Raw genomic sequence first — 12,827 nt, 5'->3', positions numbered from 1 at the left:
TACAGGGTCGGTCCGGATGGGATTTGGGTCGGTCGGCGCCGTTTATCACATACACCACCACCCGATGGTGATCGCACTGTTAAAACACTTTTTTGCGCTTTACTTTTACTCTTTTAATTTTTATGATTATCATAAAAGTCTGACATCGTATTTCTAACATATTCTTGTAAGCATGAGAAGCTTCATAAAGCTTGCCTAATCATGGCGAGAAAATCACATGTGCAGCATAGTTTGAAGCGATTCTAATGGTTGAAACCATTGTTATCGACACTTTTAATATTTTCCACACAGGTTCAACAAACCCAATTTCTTCCACACGTCGATCAAGTGCAAGTGCAGTGTGGAGTTGAAAGACAAACAATACACCGCGAATACGACTGTACGCACGGGTTGTGACCTATTCATGGATCACATTGACACATTCGTGCACCGACGCTTGTTCTTGTTGGAGAGGGTGCGGATGAAACCAATTAAATGTGAGGCGGCGTTAATTAGTGTGGTTTGCCTCTAGTTTACAATGGATTTAAAAGCTTTGTTCATGTGTTTGATGGATCGCTTGGGTATGGTAACTCCGCTCAGGAAATTAATGAAGCAAACAGTATTGCAAGTGCCATCGTAACCTACTGCAGTACTTAGCTAAACCTACATCTTGAGCGATAAAATTGCGAAACTAATTTCTTTTCCTCTTTTACAACAGATTCGAATTAAATTTGTTCTTGATTTGACTATGGTTTGTGGTTGTATTCTACGTGAGAGTACCATTGTGCTTTTCTATACTTTCACCATTCCGTTTATAGAATGTTCAGTAGCGTTTATCTAACATTTAATGTTTTTGATTCCTAAATTCCTATCTGCCTTTTTGAAATAATCACGAAATAGATTCCCTACATTTCATCTTGCTGATAGTTTGTGCTTCTTCATCGTTATCTAAACTAAACTATTTTTCTACTCGTGTTTTATTTGACTTTAATATTTTATCAGTTCAATCAGGATTTCTTTCTGTTACGTTTTAATACTCCTTCAATTTTGTGTGCCTGAATCTGAATCACATCGATCATCGGCTTAAAAGAATTTTCGATTGACGGCAGCTATCTAAAAATATAAGTAACAGAACAATAAATGATACTAGCTCAGAGGAAAAAAGGCAAAGAGTAAATCAATTAACTTACCGATAAAGATAAAAAATGTGACACAAACTGCTGCAATTAACTGTTACTTGAAATTTAAACAACCGGCGATAGTATAATATTTTTCAATAACAAAAACGGTAAACTAGTAAACATAATATAGCACAAATTGAATCAAGCGTTTGTCTGTTTTCAAAAGACTGTAAAACGATCATGGTTTATCCACTTCGGTTTACACATTTGTGGATGTGTATGCGGAATGCATAACTTTAGGCTCTTCGATTAATCACTTAGAAGTGCAGATTTTTCGAACCAGCTTAAAAGTATTTCTATATTCAGAATATTTTTGCAAACACACTTTTTGCAGGTACTTAACATGCGGCATATAAGTAAAAAAAAGATAGAATATTAAAAAAGAATTTCTAATTGAATCGGTGTAAACTGTACTTACACAAAGCAACACATAAAAATATGAATTTAATGCTAAACAAACAAAGCTAGAGATGAATTAATTAATAACATTCATGAGACATACCTGAGACATAGATGAATTAATTAATAATATTCATTAGACTTACCTTTCACAAAACGAAAATCGATTTCCGGATATGTTGTTATAGTTATCACGTTCCGATTCTTCTTCACAGTAGCTGCATGTGCAGAACGTGTATTGCGATCCGTACATACTCGACTGATCGTCCAGATCCGTGAGGTTGAGATCGCTATCAAAGTCGTCATCGTATAGGCACTTTGGGGCTCTTGAATTTCCCGACGCCGGAAGTTCGAGGCGCGCTCTGAAAGAAATGATGATTTGTTTGTAAAAGGTTATTTTTATTGTTGAATAAATATCGGAAATCCAGACTTCCAGATTGCAAAAGGAAAGCTTCTTATTACATACAATAAAAAATTACGTTCAAAGCTGATTTAGTTTTACATTGATAAATACGCGACACATGTTTAGCAAAGATTATAGACCTGTCCTCTGTTTTTCATTTAACTAAATTATCCTATGCCGTACTTCCTTCATTTCAAACACGTTTAAACTTGTTTAGCCGATCGATTTCACCACCGGAAAATAGAAACTTCCTGCTTCGAACCACATTGAGCACGGTATTAACTCGTAAACCAGTACCATCTGCATCGTTTATGTTCGCTACGAACCAAAAAAAAAGGAGCGAAACATAAGATGATGCTGCAACATAAATTAAACATTGTCTTGCCATACAACAACAAAAAAATAGTATTCCTGAATCCATACAACAAATAATGGTTCAATACATTTCGTTTTTTTTGTTTCCTGCCCGATAGAGCCAATGCACTTCCTACAAACGTTCCGCACTTTCTTTCCTCGAGTGGTGGTGTTTGATTGCATTTATACGTGAATTTGCATGCTACATCATATCGTGGTTAAAAGGGCGAAACCGGTTTCCAGCGAACATGCGCTTACCATTCTCCATTCTCTCCCGCCCATCGAAACTTTTCCAATGTTAGTTTAATCCAACCGTCGACCGTTTTGTTCGGTCGATGCCCAATGGAAAACTATTTGATGAATGAAAGAGCCTTCACTTAAGTATGCAATAAAAAATGTTCAAAGCGCATCTTATTGCGCGGTTCTTTTGGTTGCGTTTGTGCCTTTTTTTTTCTTTGCACCTAACCACTAAGGAAGAAAGTGAAAAAACAAAAAAATAAACTCTGCATTAACTCTGCAAGAAACTGAAAGTGAGCAATGTGCAATAAATAATTGAAACGCAACAAATGAAACGATTAAAATTTTACAATTAATATGTATTGATTATTACGCTGTGCCCTTAAAAAACATTAATAATTATTTTTTTCTATTTTGATACTTTAGCAATATTTAAAAAAAATTATAAAAATTAATGACTTAATTTCTTTTTATTATTCTATTTCTTGAGAACATCTTAGAACTTTCAAGAAAATCATACATTTAATAGTAATCTTCTTGTAAGTATAAAAAACTAATTTGTGTCATGATATAAATAAGATTTATGCTTACTTTTTCCCTTTCTGGTCAACACTATCCACCACTACGTTCCACGTCCGATGAATCAGGTACAGCAGGAACAGCATACGGGAACTTTCGGCATTCGGTGACTGTTGCCGATTGTGGCAAGGTTCGGGACTATTTTGCTGACTACTAACTTCATCCTCAAAGTAGCATCGCTTGGTGCTAGTATAATCCATATGCTCGCGAGGTGTCGTCGTTCGGTACCGTCCACTACCGTTTCTTGTCTGTTGTCTCGGTAGCGTCGAGTCGCTGCTACTCATAATGTTACCCATCGTTCTTTAGCTACCGATGCTACCGATGCACCAACCATGTGAGCAGTTTGCGTGTGTTTGTAAAGCAGCTAGATAAATTCATCAATTAATCAACCATAACGCTTCATGCTTGGTTCACATGAATACTAATTGTTTTGTCAGTTTTTGTTTTTCTTAGCATCACAACCAATTCTTTACGTTAAATGCAATTATATCAATCAATATTTGCGTTAAGTAACAGTAACTTCAAACATCAAAGCGAAAAAATAAAAACAATTGAAAAACAAATTCATCTAACCGAAACCAATTACCGACCGAGTCTCTTTTGGATCTTTTCCGTGTTGGTGTTGGCGCACAACCTGAAATGAGCGTAATGGAAACAAAAATGCATAAATATAAATACGTTATATTTGTACATGCAATGGGAAGGAAAACTATATTTTTGTGATTAGCAACTAATGTGAAGTTCGATGTAGATCTGCTTGCACACATCTTCAGATGCAAGAGTCGATCTTTAAATTTGTAAAACTTCCGTATTGACAAGATTGCTTCGTTATATCATTATGTGTATTAAACAGTTTAACAATTCATATCGCCTTTAGAGGCTGGAAACAGTTTGCGAACAATAAAATACTTTCCTACCATGACTGCATCAATCTTATTATTCGTTTGCCATTTTTTCTTATAAATTTTATTTAAAAATTCATTTACATTTATTTACAAATTTCTTTTATTTTCGTCAAATTAATCAAATACATTATCAAATGTGAAAACTTCAAAGTTTGAACTTTTTCATCTTTAATCTTTAAATGTTTATAGTTGTTGGTTCATTTTTTATTGTTTTTAATACATTGAATAATGCAGTTTAATTTATACATTTATGACACATAGTTTTAAATATTTATCTTACAATTTTAAGCAATATAACCCTTGAAATACTGTTTCTAAAATTTCCAAATAAGTCGTTGTTACCAACGCCATTCAATGTTGGACGTTGATCGCAACCAACAACAGATTTGAAAACTGATTTTTCAGAAGAGTTTGTGAAGCATTATGTTATTGAAAGTGATAATATAAATATTTAAAAATATTTTATTTGTGTAAGAAATGAGATTTGTCATTTTGTTTTCAAAATTACTATTTATTTTATATATTTTATTATATATTTTAATAATAGAAGCAACTTTCATGTGATTAAATTTATGAATACTTTACACATGATGAAAATAAATGAAAAATAGCAAGCAGTAATTAGTAAGTGCGGAAATTTTATTTTAAGTTTACAATTGTTTAGAAAACCTCTCTTCAAGATCAAACAAATAATTCCCACTACCCTACCGATGACAGTCATCAACACCAGCTCTGGCACGATGATCGAATGCAATTGGTTTGTCATCAAATTTACCACCGAAAAAAAAACCCATCCCTCTATTCAGGTCAGAAAAGGTACTAATAACAACGATTGCTTTACGAGATGAGAAAAACAAAACGCAACTACGCTGTGAATAAAGGCGTTTGAAACATTCTTTAATGACCCTTCTAATGACAGCTTCACACCCAACGATCAAAACGGATGGACATCTTTAAACTTTCTCCAAATTACAGCACCGAGCACCAACTAGCATGGATAGAAAAATTGCTTAAAGACGGGTGTCTTCCGTCGTTTGGCAAAATCTTAAAATTATGTTAATGGCACAACAATATCAAAACAAGTGATGAAAAATAAACTCGTTTTCTACTGCGCATCCCTACGCTAGGAGAATGTACTGGCACAGCCCGGTGCCAGGCCTTGGTTTGCAGCAGTGGCAAACCCCTCCCCACCCGGACGGTTTTGGTGGTCATGGCTAGTTGATTACACGTGAATAAGGAGTACGAATTTCTCTTCCGAGATCATATTGGCCATGGTTCACCATTAACATCGAAATAATCGGACTGTAACCGTTGTCTTGATTCGACTTCACTTGCTGTTTCATCATGGAAAATTAAATGCCGGCAGACGGTCGTACAAAAACGACTACAAAAAACAAAACCTTCCCCAATCAAGCAACTCAACTTTGTTTAGAGTTTGATTTAATTGAGTATTAGAAGCTTTAAACGTTTTCGCTCGTATTATTAAGCTCTGTTGTTACCCGCAATCCATGATTGTTGCTTCCACTAAACTTTTTTAGTGTACTTTAATCAGATTGGTTTAACCTGAAATGGTTGCTTTCCGTGCATATGCAAATCGCTTCATTCATTGCTTCATCTTAAACATTTGCTAACTAATTTACACTGGTTCAATTATAGCAAAGTATAGCAAAAATTTGCAAATAATTGCAAATAGCTTCCACATGCCGGTGAGATTCCCTTCATTCCCGCTTTGCTTACACACCACTCCGGTTAGTGCGTCACATTAACCCACATCATGCACTATTTCGAGACAGGTTCCTTGCAGCTAAAGGGAAATGAAAACCATTTATGAACAGAATGATGACCTACGTTCATGTCGATGCTATGGGGGGCTACGAACCACAGACGGCATACTTCCTTCTGCAAAAATGAGGCTCTCCATATTGCAATCCTGCTGAATGCATCGTATTATGATCGTTAACAGTTTTTTTCTTCCACTCAAGATCGTGTACGTTTCAAATCGCCACGGTTCGCTCTAGTATTATCAGTACAATCTGATGGGACGTACCCGGCGAGATACTCAAGGAAGGCTAACCTCTTTTTGCACATTCCATACTGAATTGGTTCACGTTTGTAATTATTCTTTATTGAAATATTTATTATTTTGTTTTTTTAAACTAATAGAGGATACTTTTTAAAGCAAATATTCAATAAGAATCTTTGGCTTTGGCTGTAAAAATGATTTAATTAGAAATTAATTTGAAAATACCCAATTAACTTTACCAAGAAATAACGTATTTACATCGAATTACCACACATAGAGATTTATTAATATCTTTGCTAATTTTCCAGTACTTCTTGTAGTGATTATGATACCAATTAGATATTTGAAAAAGTAGAAAAAACATTGCAACAAGACAGTTAAACAATTATTTTATGTCTTATATTGAAACAAATAATCAAAATGATTTTTAAAAACGTATGTTTTAGTTAAATACATTTATGATACACGGTGTTAATTACGATTTGGTGAAACAAATTGCATAAAATGTTCGTTAAAAATTGGTAAATATGGTATAAACAAATATTCTTTTATTCCTTTCAATTAACTGGAAGTCTATTTTGATTTCTCTTATCAAACTTTTACGGGATATTTGTAACAAAACAAACAAAAAGCACCGATATAAGATGTATTATGAACTAATCAAAGGAAAATAAAGTAATCTTATTAATAAAGATTAAAGATTAAGGATTAAGTTATGAAATTTCGCAAAATATTCGTTTTCTTATACACAGCAAATGTCACACATCGGTTATACTCCCCATTTCAACATCATTAATTAAATGGCTGTACCTTTTTGTACCCTTGCCGTAACAATCGATCATTCAAAATAACGTTTTCACTGCTAATAAAATATGCAAATCACAAGGTAACGAATAGCTTAGCAGATGCCATCCAACGGCTATGAGAAGCTGCACAACGACATTTTCAGAGAAACACGAATAACGGAACATTATCCATATGCTGAACCGATGCAAATGATGAGAGATCAAACAGTCAAACAAACAAAACAAAACAACAACAAAAACACACCGAGAAAAATCTGGAACAAACACCAACATCAAGTTTTATAATATGCTTCCAATTACTACAAAATACATTTATTGATTTCCCGGTTTTCACCCAAAAATTTGCTGTTGGCAATATCGAAGGGGACTCCATTGGGTTAGTTTGCATTTTGGCACCATAAACTGAACCTGCATGAACCGGATTATAAATGTTTCGCTTTAGGCAATTGGAAGCATTCATTCGGACGAAACGTTTTAGTAGCAACATTTAAACCTTAAAATAAGTGTTCCATCACAGAAACTTCTTATAGAAAGAGTGTAATATTCCTTTTGAACTAACTTTTTGTTTCCAAAACCATGATTTACGAACTCACCTGAACTTTATTCAATGCGACGTGTATTGTATCAAACATTCTTCAAATTTTTCCGGCAACATTGCATCAAGGTGTTCATCTCTTGTTCGCTCGTTGCACTCTCTTCTTTATTCTGTGTACGATCGCTCTTCATCGGTGCTATCACATTCGAAACGACCGGCGTATATACGTATGGTGGCCAGTCTATACACTTTCGATTGACACAATTTTTCGCTCCAATATCGTTACGCTTCTTTTTTTGTTCGTTTGTTTGCTAGCGTCTGCCGACATCGCACGGAACCTTTTGAGGTCACTTCCTCGTCGATCGGTCAGATTGGCGGAGTGCAAAAATCGTCGTATCGTTGATATCTCTAGCCGGAAGCATATGAACCACTTTTCATACGAAGATGACCGTGTTAAATGGTGGACGTTTATATGTTTGCGTGTGTTTTTTTTTTTGTTGTCACAATTTCTCCTTTCCTTTATATCTGATCACTATTTTATTTTGCTAGTTTTTGGCCAACACACACAAGTGATTGCTGATATATAAAAACACATTACAATTACAAATTATTTACTTTCTTCACATTTTTTTCTCAATGCCTTTTTATTTCCACAGTCCACAATCACTTCGATGAGAGAGAAATATTTCCACTAATAATTCTTCTCCACTTTACGCGTTGTTTTTTTTTCTATTTTAACAGAACAGAAATTTTCAAAACTAATTCTTTGCGCATTACTTTTACACCATAATTAATCATTTTTACCCATTGCACATTTTAGATGGAAAAAAGACACAACACTGTTGTATAGAATTGCAGGGCGAAATTATTTACATACCCGGTACCCGGGTTTGCAGTAGCTAAACTTCTGAAAGAAACGCGAGAAACCCACAACACGCGCTGCGTTTTCCGTGCGATCGAGCGAACTATCGCTAAATAACAATCCAAGCAACACGAGATGCATCAACCGTAGCAACCGACAACGTTCATGCCTCTCACAATGGGAAAAACGTTGCAATCTCGTCCTAAAAACAAGCTTTACCGCTTTGCATGTGAATGGCAGTGAGCTTTGAGCTTTTAGTAGATCGATTGATCGTGGTTAAGTTTAATACTACTTACAGTATAAAACAGCACTGATTAACAGAAATATATGTGATAATTTTATATTTTAAATGGGATAATTTGTCATATTATTTTCCAATAATTAAAAATTGAATCATAATAAAGAAATATATCTTGTGGCTGTTTACCATAAGGAGATTTATTATACTAAAACAAACATACAAAAATCCACCAAAAGTACGTAGTTCCCATAGTGTGATACCTTCACTTCCCGGGTGTAAACCGGTACAAGCAGCATCAGTGAAAGCCTTTCGCGAACGAAACCTTGTAGCGATTCTGTTTTCTTTCGAAAGGAAAAGACAAGCAACATAGAAATTGTACGAAACTTGTTAGGTATGTTGCAAATAGTTTTCAGATGAAAATTTGTCCTCATTATTAAAGAATGTGTTATATTAATGCAATATTTAAGTAACATGTGTAGAGAATTTTATATCTCAATCAGTCATTCATGTGGAGACAGCTTAAAATGTTCAAGAAATCTTAATCTTCCATTTATGACTTCATTTACCCATCGGTAACGTGTACTGGGGAATGATCCGGCATGGGATTTGAAATTGGTCCAGCGGTATGAACACCATTAAGAGCAGTCAAAAAATTAACAAAACGAAGTTAATAATGTTACATAAAGAACCAAAGAGTATACCAACGAAAACGAAACGAATAATTCCTAACCACTTTTTATCTTTCTAATACTTTTACTATTACAACAGCTTAACACACCGCGGAAATGAATCAAGTTGAAAATGAAAACACAACCAGTTCCATTCCATGTGCTTCTAATGCAACCGAAAACTTACACCAAAAAGATCCCTGCATCCATGTACCAAACCTGCCGCAGAAATGAAAGTAGATTTATGCCTGCCATCCGAGCAGGTTCGATAGAGCTAGTGTTACCGGCCCTCTTTGCCTAACCGCTAAGTGATTCTAAATAAACCCCACGCTTGGTGGTGAAGCACAAGAAATGGAACACAAGCTGCAATCAAAAGTGACATCGCAACAGCTAGCGGAGACCATGCGGCAAAGGTTGGCTGGAAACAGTAACATCCCATACCAGTCGTATCAGTCGGCAGTTCCATGTGACGGGGATGCTAAAACATTGCAGACTATCCAACGGCAGGTGACGGTGGTGATGGCATTGGTGATCGAGGACAAGTTGCCCCTGCCAAAGTCGCCAGTTGCTAGACGATGTTGCCTGCGGGATCGGGATCGGTTCGTAATAAAAAAACCCGTCCTGAAATCCAGCTCAAGACCTCATTCATTGCCGAGTGCCATCCGATTGCAACCAGTCTGGATGATAGCAACTGGGTAAATAGGTTATTGCCATTCAGGAAGCTAGTTGCGGGCGTATGAGATATTGATCATGGGTTTGTTATGAAGGAAAGATGTATTAGAATTTTAGTAATTATTATTCACATTTTGTATTAATTATAGAAAGCTAAGCATGTCCTTTGTGGAAATTATAGTGTCAACAAAAAAGTACACTCAAAAAAGCTCCAAAAATGGTTTAAATTTAAAATTGTACGACAATACTTTCGTAGATCATCGCAAAGCAGCTGAGAAAAAAGCGGTTTGAACTTGGAAACTGTATGCATTTTCAATTAGTTTAAACTTTCAGCAACAACTTTCTTATTTTCTTATCCTATTGATTTGAATATTTTATAAAGTATTTTTTAAAACCTTTGAGAATATGTAATTAAGAAAACACCAATAAATGCATGGAAGAGGTTATCAAATATTTATAAATAAGTATTGAAAAATGTACAATTAGTATTTAAATTGCTATTATTTTTGAATGATATATAATATGACAACATAATACACGCAGCATTTAGCGACCTGACGGAAAAAATATACAACCTAACGAATTTCGTAAAAATAAGCAAAACTCATGAAGAAAGGAACTGTTTGAATGTGAAGAAATTCATTGATCATCATTTTTAATCTATAGTGTTATTCGCAAACATACAGTAATGTTTGTAAGTGATCTTGAAAACAAATCATGACTTTAATCGAACTGTGCCATCATACGCAGGAAAAAAAAACATTAGACTATAGTTCCAACCAAATTCACAGACAGTCAGCTGGTAGGTCACCGCCAAGCTTGTCTAGCAGCTGAAAAATCGATATTAAATAACAAAACAAACCTTTATTATTCGAAATGTACGATCGACTGGGGTACTGTAAAATTTACTGTAATTTACTGGGGTTAAATTTTTCTGCCAAGTAGTTAAAAAGCTTCTATTGTGTATAAACAGATCCTGTTTTGAAAACAACAGTAGAAAGCTTGTTCAGATGATCAAACCAACGTTTCCATGTTTATCTTCGATTCTTACTAATAAATTCGATACAACCATAAACAATGCCCTGTGTTCATTTGCACTGTATGAAGCCCATAAGTCGATCTATTTTACGATATGCTTAAAAGTGTTTCGAAACCCACAATTTGTGCAGATCCGTTTAAGATGTGGTCATTGGTTGTTCTATCGTTCTGTGTAATACATACCGTCAGAGGCCGTAAGTAAAATTTAGCAAAAGTCAATTCTTTTACCTTCATGTCATATAATGCATCTTGCCGTAGAATGTACGATCAATGTAAAAACTGATCTCACCTTTCCGGAGCCTGTGTTTCTGAAGAACGGCAATCTTTGGATACCAACGAATGGACAACTTAGCTGGTCAATTGGTGAATCGAATTTCGTAGCATGTCCCAAAAACAACGTGGTCAATAGTAAGTACAAAGTACGATATATCTTTGAACACTTTGAACACAACACATTTAATTTTGCGCCAATGCTTCGCTCTTTATCATTATAGCTTTACTAGACAAAGCTTTGATTACGTGTGTTGCTGGCAGCACGTTCCTATTAAACGGGTTTCCCGTCAATATATCCAGCATCGTTTGCTCGAAAGCTGTCACTGGCGATCACCAATCGACCAACGAGGGATGTGGTAATGGTGGCACGATACGCAACATTGGATTTGATGTGTCAGGAATAGGATTTGTCAACCATTTTACTGTGTGTTACAATGGACAAACTGCGTCTGCTATCTACACGAAACACACGATCAATGGAGATTCTATTTCCTGTAGGCATATATTCAACGACGATTCTTTCTCTCACATCGTATTAAACAAGTATTATAACTTACTCACACAACACTATTTCAGCCAGCATAGTGGAATCCTATCGTCCATCGTTTAAAGTGGCCGGAGTGCCTAGCTCTGTTCTGGTGGACACTTCTTACACCATCAAGTCGCAACAAACGCGGCTAGCCCAACTGCTGGGTTCTGCAACGCAAGCAGCTAAATATGTAAACTCTGCTTCCTACCTTGCACGGGGACACATGACACCGGATGCAGACGGTATTTTCCGCACGTGGCAATGGGATACCTACTTCTACGTTAATGTTGCACCACAGTGGCAGAAGGTAAATGGTGGTAATTGGTTAACTATTGAAAAGACTGCGCGCACCATTGCCGATCGTCTACAAACCGATGTAACGGTGTACACGGGAACGTTCGACATCCTAACACTGCCACACGCAAATGGAACACAGGTGCCAATCACGCTGAATGTCAACGGTATAACGGTTCCCAAATGGACATGGAAGGTTATTAAGTCACCCGGCACTAAAGCGGCAATTGCGTTCATCACCAGCAATGATCCGTACCGAACAACGATCGAGCCTAGCGAACTCTTGTGTGCGGATATCTGCCGGGAGTACGGTTGGTACAATGATTCGTTCGATACATTTGCCAAGGGATTCACGTACTGTTGTAACGTTCGAAATTTGATAGCAAACGTTGACAGTGTGCCAATCGAAGCGTTAGCTGAAAATGTACTATCGTTCTAAGCAAATGAAGAAGGGCTAACACTAGTGCCTAACCTTGTGCCTTTGTTTATTGGCCTAACACTAGTGACTAAATCCATTCAACGCATTATTCAGTTCATCCATAGTCAGTGCTTTCAAAAAAAGGTCAAAAGCGTATCAGAGTTTTAACATGATCGGTTTTCAATCAACATCCGCTTTGCGTTTATCATATTATTAACACTGTTGCTGGCAGTGGGTTTTGAAAAGACGATTAAAAACGGAACTGCTGGTCTCTTGTTTTCTCCAAAAACCTCTCAGCTGTTGAAGATTTGCTCATCGGTTGAATTTCTTTTTCCAAGTCCTCTCTAATCTATGTTATCCTATCTGTTCTATAATTGCAACAAGTCTGTCTTGAGTAATTATTTAGAGAATGGTTTGTAGGCAGTGTGTAG

The 12,827-nt window shown here is 36.0% G+C and overlaps 2 protein-coding genes across 4 annotated transcripts in view; one reads left to right on the top strand and one right to left on the bottom strand.

Annotated features, from left to right (window-relative positions):
• The window catches only part of LOC125770423 (uncharacterized), a 49,753-nt gene that overhangs the window by 28,118 nt on the left and 8,808 nt on the right, over positions 1 to 12,827 (bottom strand). Inside the window, exons 1-3 of one of the 3 annotated variants that reach the window (XM_049439988.1) lie at positions 7,460 to 10,274; positions 3,145 to 3,766; positions 1,706 to 1,921 (exon numbers count right to left, since the gene is read on the bottom strand). In XM_049439988.1, coding sequence (XP_049295945.1) covers positions 1,706 to 1,921; positions 3,145 to 3,428 — 500 coding nt within the window. In that variant the 5' untranslated portion in view covers positions 3,429 to 3,766; positions 7,460 to 10,274. Of the gene's footprint in view, positions 1 to 1,705; positions 1,922 to 3,144; positions 4,035 to 7,459; positions 10,275 to 12,827 lie in introns of those variants that run through there. The other 2 variants (XM_049439989.1, XM_049439990.1) reach the window with 2 other exon arrangements.
• LOC125770480 (uncharacterized) lies at positions 10,959 to 12,436 on the top strand. The gene is made up of 3 exons (XM_049440168.1): positions 10,959 to 11,290; positions 11,377 to 11,649; positions 11,732 to 12,436. The coding sequence occupies exons 1-3, from the start codon at positions 11,125 to 11,127 to the stop codon at positions 12,415 to 12,417; spliced, it is 1,125 nt and encodes a 374-aa protein (XP_049296125.1). The 5' UTR covers positions 10,959 to 11,124; the 3' UTR covers positions 12,418 to 12,436.

Source organism: Anopheles funestus, chromosome 3RL, assembly GCF_943734845.2.
Source record: "Anopheles funestus chromosome 3RL, idAnoFuneDA-416_04, whole genome shotgun sequence".
Taxonomy (NCBI): Eukaryota; Metazoa; Arthropoda; class Insecta; order Diptera; family Culicidae; genus Anopheles; species Anopheles funestus.
Note: the sequence above shows the minus strand (reverse complement) of the source record. Positions and strands in the feature narration are given on the sequence as shown.

Bases quoted from the DNA above. Each gene is read 5' to 3' on its own strand.
- LOC125770480 (XM_049440168.1), top strand. From the start codon at position 11,125: ATGCATCTTGCCGTAGAATGTACGATCAATGTAAAAACTGATCTCACC. The intron at 11,291-11,376 runs GTAAGTACAAAG...TTATCATTATAG, and splicing joins CAAAAACAACGTGGTCAATA to CTTTACTAGACAAAGCTTTG. The intron at 11,650-11,731 runs GTAGGCATATAT...ACACTATTTCAG, and splicing joins CAATGGAGATTCTATTTCCT to CCAGCATAGTGGAATCCTAT.